Source organism: Mya arenaria, chromosome 9 (genome assembly GCF_026914265.1).
Source record: "Mya arenaria isolate MELC-2E11 chromosome 9, ASM2691426v1".
Classification (NCBI taxonomy): Eukaryota; Metazoa; Mollusca; class Bivalvia; order Myida; family Myidae; genus Mya; species Mya arenaria.
The window spans coordinates 57092759-57118430 of record NC_069130.1 but is presented as its reverse complement, the minus strand read 5'-3'; the positions used below and the strand labels follow the sequence as shown (position 1 = coordinate 57118430).

At 35.6% G+C, this 25672-nt stretch overlaps 3 protein-coding genes across 9 annotated transcripts; 1 reads left to right on the top strand and 2 right to left on the bottom strand.

Moving 5' to 3' along the window:
- Positions 1–303: 303 nt before the first annotated feature.
- LOC128203750 (enolase-phosphatase E1-like) lies at positions 304–8155 on the bottom strand. 6 transcript variants are annotated; one of them, XM_052905285.1, is made up of 6 exons: positions 8127–8155; positions 4128–6138; positions 3592–3651; positions 3194–3297; positions 1706–1807; positions 304–1190 (listed from the first exon to the last, which is right to left on the bottom strand). In XM_052905285.1, exons 2-6 carry the CDS (start codon positions 6097–6099, stop codon positions 966–968), a joined length of 2463 nt encoding a protein of 820 aa, XP_052761245.1. In that variant the 5' UTR covers positions 6100–6138; positions 8127–8155; the 3' UTR covers positions 304–965. The 6 variants fall into 6 exon arrangements, with proteins under 6 accessions (XP_052761245.1, XP_052761246.1, XP_052761243.1 ...); XM_052905286.1 differs by lacking the exon at positions 8127–8155 and adding an exon at positions 7914–8101 and having other exon boundaries at positions 1706–1804; XM_052905283.1 differs by lacking the exon at positions 8127–8155 and adding an exon at positions 7914–8099.
- Positions 8156–8370: 215 nt separating this feature from the next.
- Positions 8371–17904, top strand: LOC128202958 (Bardet-Biedl syndrome 10 protein homolog). Of its 2 annotated transcripts, none has more exons than XM_052904165.1 (4): positions 8371–8431; positions 10752–10878; positions 15365–15447; positions 16063–17904. In XM_052904165.1, exons 2-4 carry the CDS (start codon positions 10758–10760, stop codon positions 17764–17766), a joined length of 1908 nt encoding a protein of 635 aa, XP_052760125.1. In that variant the 5' UTR covers positions 8371–8431; positions 10752–10757; the 3' UTR covers positions 17767–17904. The 2 variants fall into 2 exon arrangements, with proteins under 2 accessions (XP_052760125.1, XP_052760126.1); XM_052904166.1 differs by having other exon boundaries at positions 8421–8485.
- Positions 17905–19717: 1813 nt separating this feature from the next.
- Positions 19718–23734, bottom strand: LOC128203077 (zinc finger HIT domain-containing protein 2-like). The gene is made up of 3 exons (XM_052904342.1): positions 23454–23734; positions 21472–21653; positions 19718–21132 (listed from the first exon to the last, which is right to left on the bottom strand). The coding sequence occupies exons 1-3, from the start codon at positions 23653–23655 to the stop codon at positions 20158–20160; spliced, it is 1359 nt and encodes a 452-aa protein (XP_052760302.1). The 5' UTR covers positions 23656–23734; the 3' UTR covers positions 19718–20157.
- Between the last annotated feature and the right edge of the window lie 1938 nt (positions 23735–25672).

The window sequence follows — 25672 nt, the reverse complement described above, 5'->3', positions numbered from 1 at the left end:
TCTAAATATTTATATTCCTATTGCAATACCTTCTATGATTGCACATCCTTTCAATTCAATTTATAAATATGCCAATGAACGGTCATTTTCATGACCATGACCTTTGTAACAACTATAACATAAGCATGACCTCGACTTGACCTTGGATAAGAGTGTGTGGTGAAAACTTGCTCAAAATGATTTTACAGTGGGAAACAACCCTTTACATTAACCATATGAATGACCAAGTACTAGTGCCATATCACCATCAAATATCCCCTTTGATTTATTTGGGAGAGAAGCTGATCCACAAGAAATCTTCAACTTTTAATAGTTTTAATAACAAAGTTAACATTAAACACTAATACAAACATGCACTATACAAACCCGTAACAATTTTTTTTAAAGGACATCATTAACATGTTTTAAAACTCTGTTAAAGCTGCACTCTCACAGATTTAACGTTTTTACAACTTTTTTTTGTTTTGGAAAGAGCAAATTGTTGCGTAAATATCTGCAAACCAATGATAAAAGATTGCTGACAAATGATCAGATCGCAGATTTGCATATTTCCGTTTGAAAATCAATGTTTTATGTCTTAAACCGTTACTAATGTTTTAAGAAAAGTGCATAAAATATTAATTTTTGAACTTTAATATAAAAATCTGTGATCTAAATTTTTGTCAGCGGTCTTACATCATTGGTTTCCATGTTTTTTCACAAAAATTGGCTCGTTCCAAGACAAAAAATAAAAAAGTTGTCAAAACCATCAATCTGTGAGAGTGCAGCTTTAATTTATAGCAATTTGCAATAAATTGTATGATACAAGTTTTATAACAGACTGGTTCACCTTTGTTTTTTAAGAAAAGAACTACCGTATTTACTATTTACAAATATATACTTTGCAAATTCATTGAGATTCATGACTTGCTCAAATAACTGTTTTCAAAACCAACATGATATTATTCAAACTTGATTTAAAACTATTACTCTTTCTTCCCAAACATATATTTCTTAGTCGGAGTAACAAGATGGTCCATTATGGCTCCCCAGAGACCTGAACTGCGCCTTTTTAATTTTCTCTGTTGATCCTCACTGGACCCTTGACCTTCTGACCCTTGTTGTGTCCTTGACCCCCGTTGTCGTGGCAACTGGGCAGGAACTGTGGGTCGGTAGAGTTGTTGTAGTTTGTTGGTTTCTGCTCTCTCCGCCTGTAAGGACAGTAAATCTATTATATGATGGATAATAGGGTATATGTTCTGACAAATAGACGCAAATTAAAATTGAGTTCACCAGTTGAAATTTGTTAAGTCAGAACAAGTTTGACACATTTCTGTAGAAATTTTAACACAGACTGAAATAAGTATCAATGATGACAATATAATCATCATCCTAGTGCAGAAAGTCAAAAGTGTGTATTAAAATGAAAGCAGTTATTTGGCAGATTGCTCAGAGCTTTGTTAAAGACAACAACATTGTTAATATCATTGTTGTTAACTTTCAAATCTTCTTGGCTATGGAAAACACTTGCAATCTAAAGTATTTCATAAAAGATTATAGACATCTGTATCAGCTGTACTTGTTTTATTTAAACATATGAGGACATCATCAAAATAGTTCCTTTTTTAAAGTTTACAACGATGACATTAATTACGTTGTTAACATTATCAAAGTTCTGAACAATCTGCCTACTGATGAGCAAAACAAAACACAAACATTTTCAAACCTCTTCCACAGCATGCCTATCCCTGCGACTGGCCAGTAAATCCCTGTAACTGACAGTGGCTCTCACATTCCGCATCGCCGCCATACGCTGTTCTTCAGTCTGCTATTAAAATAACGTAGAATAACATGAGGTGTTTTATGTTTACAACCATTTAAAACACTTAAGTGTTATGTTTTCAAACGCTGTTCTTTTCTTCTCAGGTGGTCAAGAGCCATATATCAATAAAATATAGCCAGACTATAGCCAAAGGCAATAAAAATTTGAGTAGTAAGTTCCATAACTCTGAGAGTTATGGAACTTACTACTCAAATTTTTATTGCCTTTGGTTTAATCAATATTTATTTCTTTATAACGATTCAACATTAAACATGTTTAAGCAAATACGTTTAATATCATATAAAATATGATAAGAGAAAAGAACAATAAAATGAAACAATAAAGAGATTCAGACAATAAAGAGATTCAGCGATAACTGAATTGAGAATTAAGCAAAAACTCTCTTGCATTGCCATTGTGAACATTTGAAACAACTTTTCTATCAATATAAGAACTCTTTTATGGGTTTGAAGTTATGCCCATCACTAACATTTTTTACACTGCCAACAGTAATATCTGAGGGATATATGATGACACTAAGATAACAACAACAGTAATATCTCAGGTATCTATGACAACACTACGGTTACAACAACAGTAATATCTCAGGTATCTATGACGACACTACGGTTACAACAACATTAATATCTCAGGTATCTATGACGACACTACGGTTACAACAACATTAATATCTCAGGTATCTTAATCTATGACGACACTAAGGTTACAACACATTAATATCTCAGGTATCTATGACGACACTAAGGTTACAACAAAACTGGGATTATACATGGGTTGCGTCTTTTTTTAAAAGCGACATGTACATTTTCGAGTTAAACAAGAGGGCTGCAGGGCCAATACCAACACCCTGTTGAAAAGGAGCATATTCTTTTTATTTAATAAACGGAGTCATGGGCCCTATTAAATCTGTACCAAGTTTCATTTCAATATTTTGAGTATATCAACAGTTTATGAGCTATGGCCAAGGTTAAAATTTACACCAAGGCTTAAATTTAGAAAAAACTTATTTTTTCAAAAACAGACTAGCTCAAGATAAATCATAAATCTAAATCTTTAGCCTAAACAATGCATATCTTATTATTGTTATTTTACTAATGAATATGAATAAAATAATCTTTTGAACAAAACAGGGACATCACTCTGAGTGTGTGTGTGCGCGTGTGTGTGCGAGTGTGTGTGCGTGCGTGCATGTGTGCGTGTGTGATAGAAATTATTTTTCAATACAACATAGAGATGTTTTAACATATATATATATATATATATATATGTTTTTGATATATTATGTAAATATGATTTATGTTGAAAATAAATGAGAAAAAAAAAGATAAATCTTAATTCAATTTTTTACTCATAGGTAATTTGAATTTCTACCATTGGCCTAGATTGTGGTATTTGACCAGCTCTGGCATCTGTGGATATGTTTGCTCTCTTCACCGGCCGTACAGTTGAAACCTTGGGACTGACAACGTGCACCTCTACAATGGTATAAAATATGAATTAAGCAAGAAATTACAGAAAATTGAGTATTCAATCTGAGGATTCATGTACATTTAATGATTTTAAACTTGCTATGATCCTTTTTCCAAGTGTTAAAGGAGTGTTCAGTTTCAAAGAGGATTGAAGAATAAATCGCCAGTGTTTACATTTGCAGTGGCATCTTACAAACCACTAAAGGAATGCATTTCAGACTTGTTTCTGGTTAAAACTGATTCTTTCTCAAGCTAAGCATTAACTTAAGTTAATCAAATCTGTTTTTGCCAGTTACATACCAGCAGCTTGTTCAAGTCTTAGGCTTCTCCTGGTCTGCCTGTCCTGGGGTCTGGATTGGCCTAGAAAATAATAATTTCCATTGTTATATTCTTAAGTTTAGTTCACACTATTTATGCTCAGTTATGATGAAACCTAAGTGTTTATAATATCATGCTAGAGTCTGTTTCCTTGGCAGAAACCAGTAGTCAACAGAGGCCACTGAAAAGAAACTGGGCCAGGTGAAGCTTGAACCCACAACTGTTATCTCCTGGCTCAGAGGCTGAAATTTATGCCTCCACAAAAACTCCCCCTTAAATTATGATGACAAGACTGTAAAGACTATCTAGTTAATATTTGTCATTCATACAAAGTGAAATTCATTGATGTTTTACGTCAATAACCAGTTTCGGTTGCCATGCCCTTTCATAGGGTTCAATACAAGATATAAAATGTTTTTTCCCCAACAAATTTATGTTTTTAACTTTCCTGCTGACTTGAGAAATGCGGGTATCGACTAAGATTTGTTAATTCTTTTCTCATTAAGTTACTTTCTTACCATTCTCATTGTCACTCTCAGAGTCAGAAGATTCCTCCGTACTGCTCTGTGACTCTTCTGTTGTCCTTGATTTTCTCCTGTGCTGCATTTGGACTGGGGAGTTCTTTTCCTGACTAAATTCTGACTGAGCTTTACCTTTGTTAGGGTGGCTATGTTGATCATGAGAATCAATCATTTCTGCATCATACCTTTCCGGTTGTCTTACTTGCCTTCTAGAATGTCTCTGATTCTCGTGTTTAGCTGGATCACTGGTTTCATCATCAGAGGAATCATCTTTACTTTTGTACACTTCCAATGTTCTTGATTTTCTAGAGTTTATACTTACCCTGAGATCACAACCTTTTCTTTCACTTCCATACACTTTATTCTTTCCACCCATACCTTGCCTGGTAACTCTTGTTGGAACTCTATGACTATCTTCACTCTCACTCTCCGTTTCAGATACTTTTGCTTTATCTGTTAAAGCTTTAACCCTAGATGTACCTTGAACATTTTGCCTTCTTAAACCCTCTTTCTTTTTAACAAGATCCCTCTTTTCACCTTCGCCATCAGTATCTTCACTAGTTGCAGTTTTTCCTCTGATTCTTTTTGCAGTGGGCTCAACTGCCTTTTCCAATGTTTTCCCATGTTCCATTGACCTTGTTTCTTTTTTCAAACCATGGACTACAGGAACTCTATGACTATCTTCACTCTCACTCTCCGTTTCAGATACTTTTGCTCTATCTCTTAAAGCTTTAACCCTAGATGTACCTTGAACATTTTGCCTTCTTAAACCCTCTTCCTTTTTAACAAGATCCCTCTTTTCACCTTCGCCATCAGTATCTTCACTAGTTGCAGTTTTTCCTCTGATTCTTTTTGCAGTGGGCTCAACTGCCTTTTCCAATGTTTTCCCATGTTCCATTGACCTTGTTTCTTTTTTCAAACCATGGACTACGTCAAGTTTTTGTTGCCCTTTTCTATCCCTTAATCTGTACTTAATATCTCTACTTCTTGAAAATATGATTGGGGATTTCACAGAATTCCGTGGTCTTACACCCAATGTGGATAAACTAGGGTTATTCCTTGTTCTTTGTTGATGTTCTTGTTTTTGTGCATGAAAAGAATCTTTCTTTTTGGTATGAGGCGAATGATCTTGACTTATACTTGCCTCATCATGCTTCTTATTTTTCTTTTCCTTGGTAAGGTTCTCACCATCTATTTCAGATTTTCTCTTCTTTCCCCGTACACTTCCTTTGACTACAAAATTTGTCTTTGATGGAGATAAATGTACAACTCTATATAGCTGTCCATCTTTTGTGCGTCCAAATCTACCCACTGTAAGACTCTCATTTTTTAAATGTTCTTTAGTGACGTGAATCAAAGGATTTTTTTTGTTTGGACTTGGGCTTTCTTTTTCAATATTCCCTGATTTTTTTTCCACATTTTTTGGACCTGAACAATGTTCAGTTTCTTCATTCAAGATACTGAATTTCTTTGGACTTGAGCTTTCTTTTTCAACTTTCCCTGATTTTTCTTTTACTCTTTTTTGACCTGAACAATGTCCAGTTTCTTCATCCAAGATCCAGAATTTCTTTGGACTTGCACTTGTTACCTTTTTTTCCTCCAGTTGCTTACTTTTGAACTCCCTGGAGCATACATTCAATTCAAAAACATAATCATACGCCTTCAAAGCTTCACCATGTTGATGAAAACCATAATTGCTGTACTTTTTAGGAAAACTCCATGGCACTTTCTGCGGACGTATAAGGAAGTCTTCTGTCAAAACTGGCTTCAGTTCCACATTTCTCTCATTCATATACAAGAGGGCTCGAAAACACTGCTCAATTTGCTGATGAGCTGAGCTAGCATTCAATCCTTCCGGCTTTTGTTTTAAAGCAAGGCTGGTGTACTTGATTTTGACCTTGTACAATGTATCTCCTTGTCTAACTAGCCTGGTGTTGTCTTGAAGAAATGGGAAAGTGCTAAGCACCATAATTTTCCTTTATTGTTGTTTGCTCACTAAGAAGTCAGCCTAAAAAATAAATAAAGATTGTAGTCATATTAGTTTGGATGAATGTATACACATATTTTAATTTGACAAAATTAAGTGATCAAAATTAGGGCATGCAAAAATGATTCTTAACAGAAACTAGAACTCCGCAAGTCGGATGTGTTGCCTGACGAATTATTTACTGTCGATATTATAGCTGTTAGATTGGCATTTTATTCATTTATAGACAATGATGTTGCCATTTAACTTTCAAGTGTAGGTGGCATTTGAACCCTCAATCAGATATACCTACGGAATAAGTTTCAGGTTGAAACCTCCTATAGTTTACGAGATATGCCACAGACAAAACCTAAGCAAGAAAATTAACAAAGGGCAATACCTCTAAAAATATGGCAGCAAGAGTAATGGTTCTTGTGCACTGCACTTGCCCTCAATGAGATCTATCTAGCTATGAAGTTTCAAGTTGATACCTCTTATATTCTTCAAGATATGCCCCGGACAAAACTTTAAGCATGAAAATTAACAAAGGGCAATAACTTTAAAACTAAGAAAGCAAGAGTTACTGTTATTATGCACTGCACTTGCCCTCAATGAGATGTATCTAGCTATGAAGTTTCAAGTTGATACCTCTTATATTCTTCAAGATATGCCCCGGACAAAACTTTAAGCATGAAAATTAACAAAGGGCAATAATTTAAAAAATATGGAAGCAAGAGTTACTGTTATTGTGCACTGCACTTGCCCTCAATGAGATCTATCTACATATGAAGTTTCAAGTTGATAACTCTTATATTCTACAAGATATGCCCCGGACAAAACTTTAAGCATGAAAAATAACAAAGGGCAATAACTCTAAAAATATGGAAGCAAGAGTAACAGTTCTTGTGCACTGCACTTGCCCTCAATTAGATCTATGTACATATGAAGTTTCAAGTTGATACCACTAATAGTTTAGGAGATATACCCTGGACAAGCGAAAATGGGACGCGGACGCCGCCGCCGCCAACAAAAGTAACCCCTATATGTCGTCTTTTCAGGTGACACAAAAACCCAGCTTCAAACAATCAAAATAATGCAAAGCTAACTGCATTAAAGAAGCAAATATGATTATGAAAGATGTTAAGAAGTTTATCATGCTTAACAAACATTCTAAGGCATACCATCAACCTAAATAAATAACTTAAAAGCCAGTAGTATTTTCAAGCGACTATTAGTTTTCAGAGATTTAAATAGATTGAACTACTTGTTTTCTTTCGTTTTTCTTCTTGCTTGGTTAATGGAAGCAAGTTGGTCTAGATCTATTTGAACACCTTGTCCATAATTGTACATGGACAGAATTTTTTATGATTTTTGCTATGGCAAATCCTGCAATGAATGTCTATTATTTTAGATTATCAGAACACTAGCAAGATCCTGTAGCCTACACCTAATCCAGGCAGGTTATGTAGACATATAAAATACTCATTACAACATTAATTATTCGATACCTATTTTAGGGAAACTTTGTTATACTTTTTTGTTAACAGACAAATGACGTTGGATATAAAATATAATGAGGCGGTTTTACAGACCCACATAAGTGTACTGTATTACTTAGTGCCCTAAATGTACCTGGTCCAGGCTAACCATCATTAAAAAAAGCCTGGACGGCATTTTAGAATGAATACTTAGTGCCCTTGCACAAATACCTGGTAGATGTTCAGGTTTTTTTCGTCATAAAGAATAACAAAAAACTGGTGAGTTAGATATTACCATATGTTTTCTATAGCTTTTTAATTTACATTTGTTTATTTTACCAAAAAACTAGGTCATCATTAGGCTTATGTTTACCTCCGGGCAAACAGGCAAAATGAAAATAAATATGTTTGTTTCACTCTTAAGATTGCAATAAATTCACTTTATGATCACTTAAAGTAAATATGACTTTCCGTTTGTGTTCACAGCGTGTGATTTATTGCAATTTTACAATTATACCCTGTTTAATAAAACAAATCTGCACTGAACTTTACCGATTGTTGATTCCGGAAGTGTCATTTTTTCCCGCCAAAAGGTATCGACCCAAACGGTAAATTAAAAACGAATTCGTGTCGGATTTGATTGAATAAAACCAAAAACGATAAATGGCAATTTAGAAAATATTACAATACCCATTTCCGTCAAAAAGGGGATTATGCCCAAAGATCGCGTCAAAAGTATCAGTTGTTTGTAGCCTTGATTTGTGTGAGTTCCTTCCCATTTATCTAAAACTGACATGAAGGTTCAACAAACATGTTTATACAAAACTAACAAAACGTGAGGTTCTATCCAGTACGGGGTATATCTGAATTTCGTTCATTTATTAAAAATCAAACAAGACAAAAAAAACACGGTCTGGTGTTTATTCATTTCACATTTGACTTTTTTATTGCTTACTGAAAATATTAGTGAAATGTTTTTGTGTGTAACTGTAAATTAACGGAGTCGGGTCAAAAAGGCCCAGTACCAAAAAGGCCCAGTCTAGAAAGGCCTTGTCCAGAAAGGCCTACTTTTAAATCAAAGGAAACACCTGTATTGTGTTTGAGGATGTTGTACTTTGATATTTGTCTTTAATGAGGTGATAATTCTCGTTTCACATTATCAGTTGCGGTGTGTCTTAAATATTTCACGGTTAGTAGTGTTAGGCAGAAGTGTGAAAACAATATATTCATACTATGTATGTGTGACATCTTTAATAATATACTCAAAATAAAGTAAATCAAGTTCAAATGTATAAATTAAAGAAATATGTTCCAGATGATTTTATTAGTCCAACATATGTCTTTGGTAATGAGTTTCCATGCATATTGTGTTCTAAGGAAGTAAGACCGCGACAGCATGCTGTGGAATGTGATACCTGCCATCGCTGGCAACACCGCATTTGCGGAACAGGTAAGACTTTGAGATAATACATATTGTAAAACCTGATGGACAATTGATGAGGAATTGAGAAGTGGTGGATCAATTTTATTTTTTAAGTAAGCTAAGTACTTGTATATTGGAAGTAAGACTATTGCAGTAAAAGGCTTAATATAAAGGCTTTAACGGTATACATCGTTTATAAATTGCCAATATATGTATAGCTGAACAGGTATATTGCGTTCAATTTTAGTTTTCAAGTAAGCTAAGTACTTGTTTATTGGAAGTAAGAATATTGCAGTAAAAGGCTTAAATAAACAGGCTTTTACGGTATGCGTCGTTTATATATTGCCAATATATGTATAGCTGAACAAGTATATTGCGTTACCAAATGTATTTTTGAACCAATGCATGTAAAAAATCACTATTCACTTCAATGTGGATATATCATGAAAAGACGTATGTATCACTATTCACTTCAATGTAGATATATCATGAAAAGACGTGTGTATAATGTAGAGAAATATTACAAAGTCCTGTATTTGGTATTGTTTATTGGGTGTTTATTTTAAGTTCCTATGACATGTATGCCATAGGGTCCATTGACACGCATTTCACACATTTCAGTAAGGTGTTAATATTTGACTGTATGGTATATGGTCACATTGGAGATATGTGGTAAGTAATACACAAAACAACATGTTTTAGAAAAATAGAAATTTTGATAATGTATTTTAGTCTCGTGTTTTCAATTCACGAAAATGTTTTATTCAGGAATTTCCCTTGCTACGTATCGGGAGGCAACAAAGAATGAGGCGGGGTTGACGTTTGTGTGCCGTCCATGTCTGCAGCCATCCACTACAGCTGAAGATGAAGATGCCGACATGCCAACGCTAAGTTCTACAGGCTCTTGCCAGTTGAGGAGGCAACGTCTGTTGCCTGCGTCAAGACAACACCATCAGGACGCTCGCAGACGACTACTTGAATGGAAACATGAGGACTTCTGAATATCTTGGAAGGATTGGAGATGTAGATCGGCTGCGTATGTGATTTGCTGCCACATCTCTCAGTCAGCAATCCTGATATATTGTTACATTGTTAAACACATTAACATTAACCTTGTGAAAAATGTATTATTATGTCTGTCAATAAAAAAATGTAAATGTCACGCCGTTTGATTTTTTCTGTAACCACTGAAAATGGTGCAATTCCGAACTCCTGAAATGATTTAAAAGATTATTTAAGACATTATGCCATTTTTAATAAATATTCACTTCTATATATCTAAGATAACGACAGTTATCAATGATAAAACATCAAACTGGGCCTTTCTGGACCAAGCCTTTCTGGTACTGGGCTTTCTGGTACAGAGCCTTTCTGGAAGTGGGCCTTTTTGACCCGCATTCAAATTAACTTGTTATATTTATACTACATGTACTGTATTTCCCCGCCTATAAGACAGAAAATTGGGTCATGATTTTAACCTGAAAGTAATCGTTACATTAAATTATCTGCAATTATTGAAAATAGTCCATTTTGCCTAATGTAAGTCCGATCAACTGCAATCCAAACAAACATCTGGGATAGTTTAACTTATTAACACATGTATTGGAATGTGTTGTGTGTGTAATGGTACAAATTATACAAAAAAATAATAATAGACTAAGCTTAATCCTGTTATAAGGGACTTGAGCAGTTTCGAGAAATTGGAGCCAGATGTATTCCCTGGTGTTATATATTTTTAAATCCGTCTGTTTCAGTTTCAAATGGACAGCAGCATAGAAGTAAGTTTGGAAACAGTCAGTGAAGTTGTTTCTTCATTACAAAGAGTTGTGGCAAGCTTCATCGGACCCAATTGTAGTCAGACCCTTTTGACCTCTGAAACAGGTGCGTAACATGAACAGCTGTAGGGTACAATTGTTTAGCTTGACTGTTTTAAAAAAAAGTCCAGGTATTGTCATAGCTTTTGTGACGTTGGCATCAGCATGTAAAAAATTTAAAATGGCAATTTAAATGAAACTTGGTACACATGCTGCCAGACAATTATACACACTTGGACAGCAGGGCTCATAATTTTGGCTTAAAACACTGTCGAGTGACTGCCTTTTTTACTGAAAAACTTGTTTTTCTTGCATACCGGACGTGTTTCCGGTCCTGTGACCAGTGCTGGAAAAATCCATCTTACATACCCCATGTAAGATGAGTCACGTGCAACAACGTGCCACTTCCTATTTCATTTTTTGTATGGGTTATGAAAAATATATTATTCATTAAAATATTATAAAAATATTATTCATTTCAATAAAGCGCAATCAAATATATATGTTTGCAAGACTTAAGCGGCGGCGGCGGTGGGGGCGTCGGTGGCGGCGGCGGCGTCCGCGTCCCATTTTCGCTTGTCCGGGGTATATCTCCTAAACTATTAGTGGTATCAACTTGAAACTTCATATGTACATAGATCTAATTGAGGGCAAGTGCAGTGCACAAGAACTGTTACTCTTGCTTCCATATTTTCAGAGTTTTGCCCTTTGTTATTTTTCATGCTTAAAATTTTGTCCGGGGCATATCTTGTAGAATATAAGAGTTATCAACTTGAAACTTCATATGTAGATAGATCTCATGGAGGGCAAGTGCAGTGCACAATAACAGTAACTCTTGCTTTCTTAGTTTTAAAGTTATTGCCCTTTGTTAATTTTCATGCTTAAAAGTTTTGTCCGGGGCATATCTTGAAGAATATAAGAGGTATCAACTTGAAACTTCATAGCTAGACAGATCTCATTGAGGGCAAGTGCAGTGCACAATAACAGTAACTCTTGCTTTTTAGTTTTAAAGTTATTGCCCTTTGTTAATTTTCATGCTTAAAGTTTTGTCCAGGGCATATCTTGAAGAATATAAGAGGTATCAACTTGAAACTTCATAGCTAGATATATCTCATTGAGGGCAAGTGCAGTGCACAATAACAGTAACTCTTGCTTTCTTAGTTTTAAAGTTATTGCCCTTTGTTAATTTTCATGCTTAAAGTTTTGTCCGGGGCATATCTTGAAGAATATAAGAGGTATCAACTTGAAACTTCATAGCTAGATAGATCTCATTGAGGGCAAGTGCAGTGCACAAGAACCATTACTCTTGCTGCCATATTTTTAGAGTTATTGCCCTTTGTTAATTTTCTTGCTTAGGTTTTGTCCGTGGCATATCTCGTAAACTATAGGAGGTTTCAACCTGAAACTTATTCCGTAGGTATATCTGATTGAGGGTTCAAATGCCACCTACACTTGAAAGTTAAATGGCAACATCATTGTCTATAAATGAATAAAATGCCAATCTAACAGCTATAATATGGACAGTAAATAATTCGTCAGGCGACACATCTGACTCGCGGAGTTCTAGTTAGTTATTTAAAATTACTGCGCTCTATGACGTCAGTAAACACGTCGCACACGCTTTTTGGTGTAATTGTACAAAAGTTCATTTTCTACGTCATTTTTTCCATAAATTGATAACTTAAGATATGCAAGAAAAAATATCAATCATGTTTTTCCGGTCCGGATCGATAAATTTGTTACTGGCTTACGCACGTGCCCTCGGGTCGGATTTGTCTATCCGTACCGGAAACACATGATAGATACTTATAGTCTCCGCAGCATTCTTGTTTCTTCTCAATTATTTTTGTTGCTTTCTTTTTACTGTTGTGGGGTTTGTGCAACAGAGCATTGTGAATGATCATAAATGCATTATTATTTAAAATGTTTATTCCTACAATCAAAGTTGCTGTTTTGTTGTTGTTTTTTCTGGCATTTAGCAGGTTTTCATTGATTTGTTGAAAGTTTGCACAAATATGTCGAATTCATATTGATCATTATGTCTCCCCCTCTCTGGGGGAGACATATTGTTTTTGCCCTGTCCGTCAGTCCGGTAGTCCGTCAGTCCGTCAGTCCGTCCGTACGTCACACTTCGTTTCCGATCGATAACTGGAAAACCGCATGACCTAGGATCACCAAACTTGGTAGGGAGGTTGGTCGTGAGGTGTAGAGGATCCCTATTGTTTTTGGGGTCACTAGGTCAAAGGTCAAGGTCGCGGCGACCCCCAATATAAAAAACATTTCTGCTCAAAATCTTGAGAACGGTTTGACCTAGGTTCACCAAACTTGGTAGGGAGGTTGGTCGTGAGGTGTAGAAGATCCCTATTGTTTTTGGGGTCACTAGGTCAAAGGTCAAGGTCGCGGCGACCCCAATATAAAAAACATTTCTGCTCAAAATCTTGAGAACGGTTTGACCTAGGTTCACCAAACTTGGTAGGGAGGTTGGTCATGAGGTGTAGAAGATCCCTATTGTTTTTGGGGTCACTAGGTCAAAGGTCAAGGTCGCGGCGACCCCCAATTTAAAAAACATTTCCGCTCAATATCTTGAGAACGGTTTGACCTAGGTTCACCAAACTTGGTAGGGAGGTTGGTCATGAGGTGTAGAAGATCCCTATTGTTTTTGGGGTCACTAGGTCAAAGGTCAAGGTCGCGGCGACCCCCAATGTAAAAAACATTTCCGCTCAATATCTTGAGAATGGTTTGACCTAGGTTCACCAAACTTGGTAGGGAGGTTGATCATGAGGTTTAGAAAACTCCTATATTTTGGGGGGTCACAAGGTCAAAGGTCAACGTCGCTGTGACCTCTAATGTAAAAAAATATTTCCGTGCAATATCAGGAGAATGCTTTGATCTAGGTTCACCAAACTTTGAAGTGAGGTTGGTCATGATGTCTAGATGATCCCAATTGTTTTGGGGGTAACAAGGTCAATAGTCAAGGTCGTGGTGACCTTCCATGTAAAAATCATTTGCGTGTAATATCTTTATGTCTCCCCCATTCATGGGGAGACATATTGTTTTTGCCCTGTCCGTCAGTCAGTCCATCAGTCTGTCAGTCAGTCAGTCAGTACGTCACACTTCGTTTCCGCCCAATAACTATAGAACTCTTAGACCCAGGAACTTCATACTTGGTATGCTAGTTGGTCATGACTAGTAGATGACCCCTATTGAATTTGGGGTCACTAGGTCAAAGATCAGGGTCAACGTGACCTTGAGGTGAAGAAACGGTTTCCACTCAATAACTAAAGATCCTTTGGGTCCAGGAACTTCATACTTGGTATGCTAGTTGTTCATGACTATTAGATGACTCCTATTGATTTTGAGATCAAAAGGTCAAAGGTCAAGGTTACCTTCAGGTAAAAAATGATATGTTGGCAGTGACCTTAAGCTTAAAAATGGTTTCTGCTCAATAACTAAAGAAAGCTTGTACCCAGGAACTTCATAGTTGTTCATGACTAGTAGATGACTCCTATTGATTTTGAGATCAGTAGGTCAATGGTCAAGGTCACCGTGACCTTGAGGTGAAGAAACTGTTTCCGCTCAATAACTAGAGAACGCTTGCAACCAGGAATTTCATACTTGGTATGCTAGTTGGTCATGACTAGAAGATGACCCATATTGATTTTGAGATCACTAGGTCAAAGGTCAAGGTTGCCATGACCTTGAAGTGAAGAAAAAGTTTCCGCTCAATAACTAAAGATCCTTTGGTTTCAGGAACTTCATACTTGGTAAGCTAGTTGTTCATGACTAGAAGATGACCCCTATTGATTTTCAGATCAAAAGGTCAAAGGTCAAGGTTACCTTCAGGTAAAAAATGATACGTTGGCGGTGACCTTAAGCTTAAAAATGGTTTCTGCTCAATAACTTAAGAACGCTTGTACCCAGGAACTTCATTCTTGGTACGCTAGTCGGTCATGACTAGTAGATGACCCCTATTGATTTTGAGATCAGTAGGTCAAAGGTCAAGGTTGCCATGACCTTGAGTTGAAGAAATGGTTACCGCTCAGTAACTAAAGAACACTTGCACCCAAGAACTTAATACTTGGTATGCAAGTTGGTTATGTAGATGATCCCTATTGATGTTGTGATCAGTAGGTAAAAGGTCATGGTCACGATGACTGTGAGCTGAAAAATGGTTTCCGATCAATAATTGAATAACGCTTGCGCCCAGGAACTTCATACAATGCAAACTTCGTTTACATTTTCCATGATTAATCAACAACACTTTCTTCTCTTCACTATTTAATATAATCGAATAAACCAAACTTCACTGTTGGTTTGTCTCCAGTCCAAAGTTACAAATTTCATGTCCATCATTGATTTTTTCTCACCTACGACCACACAATAGGGGAGACAAGCGCTTTTTCAAAAAAGCATCCTAGTTTGATTAGTTAATTCTCTTACAAATTTTAGTGCAAAATCAAAATTTTAATTTCAACAGAGGCGAAACACAATTGTATTTACTGCATTTCCAGTATCATAGCAGCAAAGTAACTCTTTATTAATTTATACTATAGGTAAGGCAGTGGTGACCAGTGATGGATTCACAATCATTGAGGCTCTCAGTCCAGCCCATCCCGTGGCAGGGATGGTCTTCAAGGTATGCCAGGTTTTCATTCTAAAAAGCAGGGCGCGTAAATAGGAAACTTCCCCTCTGAAAATTCCAGTTATAACAGCAAAGCAAGAAAGTAAGGCACAAATACTCACCATGACATTTCGGAATATTGTGTTTACAATTTTTAATAGTACTTTATGTTTATTATTGTAATCAACACAAATGGTCATCAGCAACTAAAAATTTGAAAATCAGATATTTTTCTATCTAGGGCTGGCAATATTTCTTTAGGGTCAAGGGTGTTTTGCCAGCCAGGGTTGGGTTGCTCTTAATACAAGTTCTTTTTAAGGCCTTAACTTTTTTTCCAAAAATAGAATGCTTAGGCTCCTTTCAACAAAATTGAGAAAAAACACAACTTAAAGTGCTGCGCATTGATATACAATAATAGGTAAACAGTATGAATTTCTAAAACATTAAATTTCTTAGTGATGATTAAAAAAATCTCGATTTCTAGGTGTATCAGGATTTCTCTTTTTATATCCTTTGGCAATTAGGCAATTCACCTGTACATCTCATTCTGAAACCTCCATATGCTTTAAATTTGTGAAAATATTTTCATAATCACTGTTTTTTGAACCATCACTTTAAATTATCTTTCAGGCTTTGAAAAGCTGTCACAAATCTACAGGAGATGGAAGCAAGACATTCCTTCTCTACCTCAGCTTCCTGATTAAAGAAATCAACTTTGAGATCAGTCAGGGAAAATTCTGTCACAATGGAGCAAATAAACATGGTAGCAGTGGAAAAGATTTGGCCAAAAATGGAGCAGTCTGTGTCAGACATGCCTTAAGGGAAATTGTTGGCAATGTTTTACCTGAAATTGAGAAAAATGTGTACCAAGAAAGTTTAAAGCTGAGGGAAAGACTTGCTAAAATAAGAAACAGAGGTGAAATCCATATTAGTGTTTGTCAAACAATGTTCATGCCTCATTTCAATCCAAAGGTTAGCAAATTTTTAGCTGAATTTGTCATGAAAAGTTTATCAGGCATTCAAGATGATCAAGAATTGTTTAAAGATAGTTTAACATTTGTGGTGAAAAACTTCTTTGCTATTTCTATCAAAGTCCCAAATCGAGCGTTCTCAGAATGCAGCGTGTTTGAGCCACTCTTGATCAAGAATAGAATAAAGGGGACAGCAGAAATGATGACTCAAACATCGGCCAAAGCTGTGATACTGAAATGTGGAATCGATGATCTCAGATCAGGTGAAATCGCACATGAAACAGTGCATGTAAGACCAGGACAAATTACGGCATTGTTGCTACAGAGGAGAAAAGTTGTGACCAAGTTTGCCGAAAAATGTGAAGATAATGGAGTGACTTTACTTGTCTGTACTGAAAACATTCCTGATTATGCAGTAGAAATTTTGCAAAGGCATAATATATCTGTGATAACTTATGTGACGGAAGAATCGGTAGAACTGCTTGAAAACCTGACAAGCAAGATAAGTTTAGCCACTGCGTCTGAAAAAATAGATGGTACAAATGTTATTGCTCTGAAATCTGTCAAAGAGATTATTATAGGTGGACAGATTTATACACATTTGGAGGTTTCTAAGCTGCAGTCATGGAAACATTTAATTATTTGCGGTCCAGCTGTTGGATTGTGCGACCAGGTTGCTATAACATGCCAGAAAGCGTTGATTTGCTTAAAGAAATGTTACATTTTTGAAGATAATTTGGCAGATGAATTAGGAGTAGGTCATGAACATCTAATAATGTCTAAAGGTAGATTTACTTCACATGCTGATTCACATGAAGATAGTTCTGATGGAAAAGAATCTACCAGTATGCAACAGAGATATAACTCAGAAGCTCGTTCAGAAATGATATCTGAAATGGGATGTACTTCTGGCAAAAATAATGTTAAAACTAACACAAATAGTTCTACCATGTTTTTTATTTTACCAGGTGGAGGATCATTTGAGGTGTTGATGTCGAATTTGTTTTCAGAACAAAAGCTCTGCAGTGGAGAAGCTAATGTTTCAACACTGTGTAGGGTGATAGAGAGAGTGTTCAAAGACTTTGTTCATAGCCTATATGAGAATATGAACATCACAAGGGCAGATAATAGAGGTTTTCTAGGTGCTTGGACAATGTTAACAGAGAAACTCAAGGAAGGTGAACTTTATGGCTTTGACAGAAGGGCAAATCTTGCGGATTTGTTGGAAAAAGGGATTTATGAACCTACTCAAACCAAGTTGCATATATTCAGATGTGTTCTAAGTCTGGTTGAGCAGCTGATTGGAGTTGATAGAATTGTAAATGTGAAAAGTCTCCCAGCTGATGAATCTGACAGTGATTGAAGAAAAAATCTGATTGTTTTGCTTAGCTGTGAATGATCATTATGTTCAGGTTTGTACACTGGTATTGGTAACATTTTACATATATTGTTATGCTTTACGTGCTTAATTTAATGAACAAAAATAAAGACTCTGAAATTATATTTGTGTTCAAATGGAAACACGCTGGATTGAGGTAAAATACAGATTCCAGTTGATCCTAGTCTAGGCCATATTTTGGTTTAATATTCAAACTTATTAAAGCGTTACAGAACTGAAATAGTTATTAAGGGTAACTGTAACACAGAAATGAGTGGTGGAAGTATTCTAGCCACTTGTTAATAAATATAATGTATTTTATCATACCCCTAGAAAGATACACCTGAGACTTTAATTATTAGTGTGGTGTTGATTACGCTGCATTACACTTTTTCAAAACTATCTTTTATTTATTGAATAATGGTTTGAGAGTCATTTTGTCTGTCCGCCAGAAAATCTGTGTTTTATGTTCTCCGAAAGTTTTACACCTACAAACACCCCATATCACCCAGCTGGGAGAAAACCCCCTGGAATTCTCATCCTTCCCCTGGTCTCTTGGTGGGAGACGAATATCCCCCAGAATTTAAAAAAGTTATTCAACTGGCAATAATGACAAAGTGTAACCACAGTCAGTGAGTGAAACTGAATGTTAACAAACAACTCCATATGAGAGAAAACAAATTTATGAATTACAATGAGTATATATATATATATTTGATCAAAGCCAAAAAGAATCATCAAATTTTAAAAGAAGTGGTAAATTTATTTGTAATAATGATCAAAGGCAAACAAATAAGACTATTTTGGGAATTTGAAGAAATAAACAATATTTATAATATTAATTCCATTCTCTATTAGTCTGAAAGTCATCATTTCTGATAGTAAACAGATTTTCTTCATTGACTGGAGAAAGGTAAGCCAATTAAATTGTCTTGAAATATAAAAAAAAAATATGATAACATATTTTTTTCTGCAAGTGTATTACAGTATACAGTATTTGCATGTGATATCACAATGTCTTAAAAGAATATGACGGTTTATATAGGAGCATAAATGAAATGCGGTGCTACGTACAAAAAGGTAACAAGATGCACCCGCGGTAGCAATATGTTGATTGATCAAATCCCCTGGTAAAAATAAACACCTTGGAATTCACTACAAAAATGTCAAATTCCCCTGAAATGGTCTCCAGAAATATAGCATGTATGCACCTACACTCATGAAACTTCAAAGGAATGTTTGACAGTTTGGGAGGTTATTCACTTGGGGTTTTGTTTGACAAACCACTTGTTCTTACCATAGTACTGACCCTCAACATTGCATATTCTTTATTTAAAATGAGGCATACCACCTCCCCTGTGTCAAGGCGGTGTCTGGGGATATCCATCTCTCTTGTGATAGCTCTAGTTGCTGTAGCTTATAGGTTTGCACAGAGATGCAGGCAAGATCAGTGCAAGCAGATAATAATGCTGATCCATTTTTATTTATCAGGGGGCATAAACTAATACTTTTTAGCCAAAGTTATAGACCTTGCCTATGTGTATGGTCTGTTAACACTGCCAGATGTGTACTAGGTTTCAGGCATGTATCAGGAATTAAGTTATGGCTAAAGGTTTAAGTCTTTGCAAGGAAACATCCTTGACGAAGGCAACAACACTAAAGAATATGAGGGATATTTTGAAAACAAAAAAAACACATCATTGTATGCCTTCAGAAGCGTTTACCGTACTCTAGACCTATGCTCATATTTATCATCAAACTTTGAAGAGTTCTTAACTAAGAAATATATGCAGTATAAGACTAGAAAATAGGCTAGGAACACTTGATTTATTTGAAGCTTTTTTTAACATTGGCAGTATGACGGCCCCCTGGACCATCTTTGTGCTGACAAATGGACATGAACTATACACTAAACACCACTTCAATTAAAGTTCATTGGTTTATTCAATGCATAAAACTTCATCAGTGTCATCAGTGGCATATTACACTTACAGCTGACTGGTCATTGGATTTAGCATTTCATGGCATTTGTCAACAATGTGTCTTGAAACACAGATGATCTTAAGTACAAAATATGGTATAACTACTTTTATTAAAAACATGTATGGTTTACTGCTTGTGTCCATTTCAGGTTTGTCTTTACCAATTAGTGTAACAGGTATCTGTTATTCATAAATAATTAACAAACAAATGAATATTGTCCTTTGTTGTAATTTTATACTATATGTTTCTTAATAATCAACTGAATGAATGGGTAAAATTACTAGATTGTCATCATATTCAGATATCAGACTGATATCTTGCAATGTATAGCCACATTCACGTATCAGCTTCTAACATTGAGACCTGTTAGCACAGACTGAGAGGTTTTTATTACTATAATTCTTCCACCAGCTTTTTCCTTCTAGGTTTCACCATTCCTCCCCACTGTGTCTCCAGCTTTTTCTTGGACTGGTTAAGTGCTTCAAACTCAGTTGCCAGCAATGAGTAAACTAAGTCAACTTCTGTGACCAGTCCACATAAAGCCATTCCATAAGTTTGACACCAGCTTAGTAGGAATTCACATTTCTTTACACAATGGAAAAGCTTGCTTTTCTCCTTAACTAATTCTTCTTTCTTGGTCTTGAGAGAGTCACTTTTCACCTGTTTTTGAACAATTTTATGTGCATTCTTGAAAATTTGGTGAACATCAGACAATGCTGCCATTGGAAAGTGTAATGGATCTGCTTTGTTTTCATTTATCATCAATTTTTCAACATCTTTGATAATCTTCAAATTCCAATCTGTTGTTGATTCAAAACTACTCTTAGGGTCTGTTAAGTTCCTAAAACACATTTGTATAGCCTCTTCAACAGATCCACATGTGTGACCTTGTCCCATTACTTCAGATATTTCCAGAATGTCCTCAGCACTTTCTGTTGCCATGGTGACATGGTCACCATTATGAAGTCTGCTCACATATGCGTAACCATACAAAACATTCACTACATTGCACTTCATATCTGCAGATGGTTTTGTTTTAATCAGATCAAACATCTGCGGAATCTGTGCCAGAATTTTAGGACAGTTTGAACCAGAGGACATCTGAACTTCTTCATCAGACCTTTCAGGTGACACTTCAGATTTTTCGAATGAAACTGATTTTTTAGATGACTTTTCAGATATCCTTTCAAGTTTTTTAGATGATTTTTCTAATTTTGTTGATGACCTATCAGATTGATCAGACGGCTTTTCGGGTAATCTTTTGACTTCCGTCACCATTGGCAAATGTGTTTCCCACCAAGGTACCCACAAGTCAACTAGGTTTCCAAGGCGACCATCTGTTGTCATAGATTTGAATTCTTGCTTCTCCTGCAATAAAATGAAATCAAATTATATTTAAAGAGACCTAAATAAATGTGCATGTGTTTATCGGCGTTAAAATCACACCATGATCATTTGTTGGTCTATTATATTCTACAGCTACTCAATCAGAACCTCAGAAATATAAAAGGATAAATACAAGGTTGAATGTTTTAATTAATGGCTAAACCAAAACTTTTGAAACAACTTATATCTTAAATATACATCAAATCTAAATTTTGTCATTTTACTTTCGTATCCAAAAAGGCTGCTTTCACTTTTCATTTTAAGTCTGAGAGAATTATAAACTTAATTAAACTTTACAGCATTATCAACTGAATTGCATACTTTGTCTGTGAGCCGATCCCAGACTTTGTCAACATCTTCATTCAGGTCAAGGTCACCCAACCTCTCTTCAAGGTCATCTTCACTGGAGTCACCATCATCTAAGTCAGGAGCACCTTCAACCCTCTGTAACATTTCCATGACCTTTTGTTTCTCTTCTGGGTCTGTATCGCATTCCTTCAGTCCTGAAACAAGTGAAGATGATGTTTGGAATTCGATGTAATGCTTTAAATTATAAGAAGTTATCAATCAGTTTCTTATAGATTTGAACAAGGCCAGCTGCATTTTTTTAAATTATTTATCATCTATTTATATATACTTAACTTAACATGGGACCCATATCACTTTTTCATAATAAATACAATCAATGACTCAATTTTCTCCACATCTTGAGTTTTACAATACTCATTGCTTTCCTATCCATCTTTTATTCATAAAAAAGCACATACAAAGAGCAGGTAGTACTATGAATCATAAATGTAGTATATGCACAAAAATATGCCCTGGACTCTAGTTTTTTTTATTTCAAGACCCATGGCTATGAAATATGCAAGTTCATGGGAGTTTGAGTGATGATTTGACACATTCACATCTATCTGGGAACTGGAGTGGGAATGGAGGAATAAATAGATTTTGCATGAAAAACAAGTTATCACAACATTATATAAATCATTCTCATTGAGTGTGGTCTTGTTATGTGGGGGAAACCGGAGAAAACCCACTTGTCCGGCTTGGTGACCACAAACCAAACTCACACGCCCAAGCCGGGAATTGAACCACGGTCGCCTAGGTGAGAAGCGAGAGCGCTAACCGGACAATCATAAGCATGCATAACAGCATTCATAAATCACTTCTGCTGATAATTAGCATGTGGAAATGTAAACCACTTGTATGTCCGTGAAATATGCAACTAATCTGTTTGCATTTGCTGAATCTTATAGACTCATTTAAATTGATATCAATAAAAAGAATTAAGAAATACGAGTTGATAAGGCAAGACAATTGGTCAAAGAACTGACAGTGACAGCCGCTATTGGTGAAACAAGAAATAATTAACCAACAACCCTTTAAAGGCAGGCTCACAGGAATCTAGTCCAAATAATTGTACGTTAACGTTTTTTTTTAGATTTTTGATATGGCAAATCCTTCACGTACAAATTGTTTAGTATCAAAAGTGGGTAGTTGTTCCGATCAGGATTTCGGGTTAAAGCATATAGCGTCTATAAAATATCATAAAAACAAGAAATATTACCAGATAATGTTATTTTATATTAGTTCCGTACACAAAAAAATAAATATCCAACTTAAAATTATGAGTTTGACGGCTTTTTTTCATTTCATTCTGTCAAAACATAACGATATATACATGAAGGGCACCTGCAAGGCTTTAGGGCACAGTTTTAAATCGCTCGGAACATTTCGGCCATGGCCGAGTTGTTACGATTGTATAACGAGGTCTATCTCAAAGCTTTGTCGGAGGAGGCCGAGCTATTACGATTGTATCGAGTTGTTCCCCTTCGCATAATTGTTGTCTGTGTCAGTCAACTTTCGTTTTATTGGAAAGGTAAACAACTTGTTTTAATGCACTTAATGCTTGTTTAGTGCAAAATAACATTTCACTTACATGGTAAAATATGAATATAACTCTTTATGATCAATTTCAACCATAAAATGCTTCACTTAAAACAATTTCAATATTTTTAAAACACCCCCGTTTTTTGCACATTCCCATTTAGACGTTAGGGATTGGAAGAATCCCGTATAACACGTCTATTATTTTAGACTAACAGGAATCTTGCTAGTCTAATAAAAATTCCAGATATGATCTCTTAAAAAACATGTTTTGTGAGCGTTAAAATGTTTTTGAAAAGCCATAGAAAATCAAAGGAATTTTACAATCCAGGTCTAAATGTCTATAGTGGTGCCAACAAAAATTATGGTGATTTACAAAGAACTAGTTGATGAAATTGAAGATAAATACCAACCTTCCATAAAGCAATCTTTGTAGAAATTTTCTGAGCAACCCCTGTGCTTCTCTGATCTGTAGCAATCAACTGAACAGTATTGGACATTACACCTTGGGCATGTGTACTTTGCAGCACCTTTTAAACAGAGAGCACAGGCTTTTTTAACTGTGTCATTGTCTAAATCTTTCATAGAAGTTTCTATTTTAATACTCTCTGCCATTATGTATTATATATAATTGATGTAATGTTTGAACAAGCTGAACAATTGTCATAAAAGTGTACGTTTACCATGCGATAGCAATGGTAAATTTATGAAGAAGAGAAGTAACTCTCCAACCAAGGACACAACATGAAATGGTTACAAACCACTAATATTTTAGAAACCACTATTTTGTACCGCATTGTAAAAAAAATATGTCCTGGAATAGTATTAATAAATAACATTTCCTAACTGAAGTCATTTTCCATGTTAAGTATCTTACGGGTCATTTGATATATAACTTCATTTTAATTATCTCTGAAAATACTTAACTTTCATTGATTTTATGGAGTATACAAACTTTAATTTTAAAAAAGGCTCTCGCTTTTTTTTGCACTAAAAATTAGTTTTTCCAGTAATGTATATGAAAACACTTATATTATAATTATTTACTCTTTGATATTGAAATGGAAGAGGGAAAAAATACAACTTAATTTAAAAAAAGGGTTGTAGAGGGGGGCGAACCCACGCCGGTACATTCAAGAAAAAAATCCAAAATCTTATTCACGCTCCAACAAGGAGTCATATTTAACTGAAGGATATTTACATTGGTAACATCAAGAGATAATGTCAACCAACCAATCACGCTACAGCCTTTTGCTGAATCGAGTTTCTAACGGTTTTCAAAATACGGTGAACTTTAAAGACAACATTTGAGCATATAACAACATTTGTTTTTCAACAGAATAGAAATTTTATTCGTCTTAAGCATAAAAAGCTCATCGTCACAACAATATGTATAGAAACAAAAGACATGACATGTGACAATTATAACATCAGTTATATTAGTAAATCATTCATAAGTTTGATATAAATATTTGTTGAATGGTTCAGTTGCGAGTATCTTAGTTTTAACACTCATGTAACGATCCGCTGTAGGCGGATGTGCGTTCATAATGATAGTCCGTATAAAACGGTAGTACGTTCGTAGTACGTATGTTAACTTGGTAATATGCAAATTAGCAAAGCACGGGATCTGTGTGAATAGAGAAGTTAGTGTATAAAAAGACCAGTGGACCCCTTCAGGGTCGAGCATGCTTTTCCCTGAAGGGATCTGTTGGTGTTTGTTTCAATACGCCAGAAAGCTCGGCTATCTGGTGTTTGTTTGTTTGGCTCGCACGTTACAAATGGTGGCAGCAGTGGGATGATGACAACTGCCGGAACGGAGTTGCCTTACCCATAAGATGTCCCGAGTCTTCTCGGAGGGGAAAGTAATGTAACGATCCGCTGTGTGCGTTCGTAATGATCTTCCGTTTAAACGGAAGTACGTTCGTAGTACGTATGTTAACTTGGTAATGTGCAAATTAGCAAAGCCCGGGATCTGTAAGAATAGAGAAGTTAGTGTATATAAAGACCAGTGGACCCCTTAAGGGTCGAGCGTGCTTTTCCCTGAAGGTATCTGTTGGTGTTTGTTTCATTGGCTCGCACGTTACACTCCTAATGATTCATCACACTTTAATTAGACTATAAATATTTAAAGAAATCGACTTACGTTAACATTTTGCTTTAGAGGTTTTATGAATTCAAATATATTTAAAACATTCTGGGACCAATGACAATAATCCTACTCAGATACATTGCTTATTTCCTTCTTGTTCTCTATTTTTTACTAAGGATGATTGTTTTCGTTCAATCAACAATCACGCATCCAATTTGAAAGGAAATATATATTATATGGAAATCCGGGCCACTTCTTAAAACAATTCTCGGATCAACTTCTTTAAACGTTCAGTGTAAACGTTCACTGTAAACTTGTAAAACATGTATTGTTTTAAGCGTAATAAAAATGACTGTGTGAGCAGGCCGCGGTGTAGGAGCTGGGGCCACGTGCAACAATTGGCCGCAAACATTTTAATTTGCTGAAGTTATTTTGTATTTGAGACCTAGTGCTACGCATTCCTCTGTTATTGAGCCATGGTGTCGAAGACACATGGAAAAGTGTCATAATACCAGACATGGGTCATCACGGGTTTCCTAA

Excerpts from the sequence above, each read along its gene's own strand:
- LOC128203750 (XM_052905285.1), bottom strand. The coding sequence starts at position 6,099 with ATGGTGCTTAGCACTTTCCCATTTCTTCAAGACAACACCAGGCTAGTT. Across the intron at positions 3,652-4,127 it reads TGAGAGTGACAATGAGAATG|GCCAATCCAGACCCCAGGAC; the intron begins GTAAGAAAGTAA and ends ATTATTTTCTAG. Across the intron at positions 1,808-3,193 it reads TACCACAATCTAGGCCAATG|CAGACTGAAGAACAGCGTAT; the intron begins GTAGAAATTCAA and ends TTATTTTAATAG.
- LOC128202958 (XM_052904165.1), top strand. The coding sequence starts at position 10,758 with ATGGACAGCAGCATAGAAGTAAGTTTGGAAACAGTCAGTGAAGTTGTT. Across the intron at positions 10,879-15,364 it reads CCTTTTGACCTCTGAAACAG|GTAAGGCAGTGGTGACCAGT; the intron begins GTGCGTAACATG and ends TTTATACTATAG. Across the intron at positions 15,448-16,062 it reads TGGCAGGGATGGTCTTCAAG|GCTTTGAAAAGCTGTCACAA; the intron begins GTATGCCAGGTT and ends ATTATCTTTCAG.
- LOC128203077 (XM_052904342.1), bottom strand. The coding sequence starts at position 23,655 with ATGGCAGAGAGTATTAAAATAGAAACTTCTATGAAAGATTTAGACAAT. Across the intron at positions 21,654-23,453 it reads CAAAGATTGCTTTATGGAAG|GACTGAAGGAATGCGATACA; the intron begins GTTGGTATTTAT and ends CACTTGTTTCAG. Across the intron at positions 21,133-21,471 it reads GGGATCGGCTCACAGACAAA|GAGAAGCAAGAATTCAAATC; the intron begins GTATGCAATTCA and ends ATTTTATTGCAG.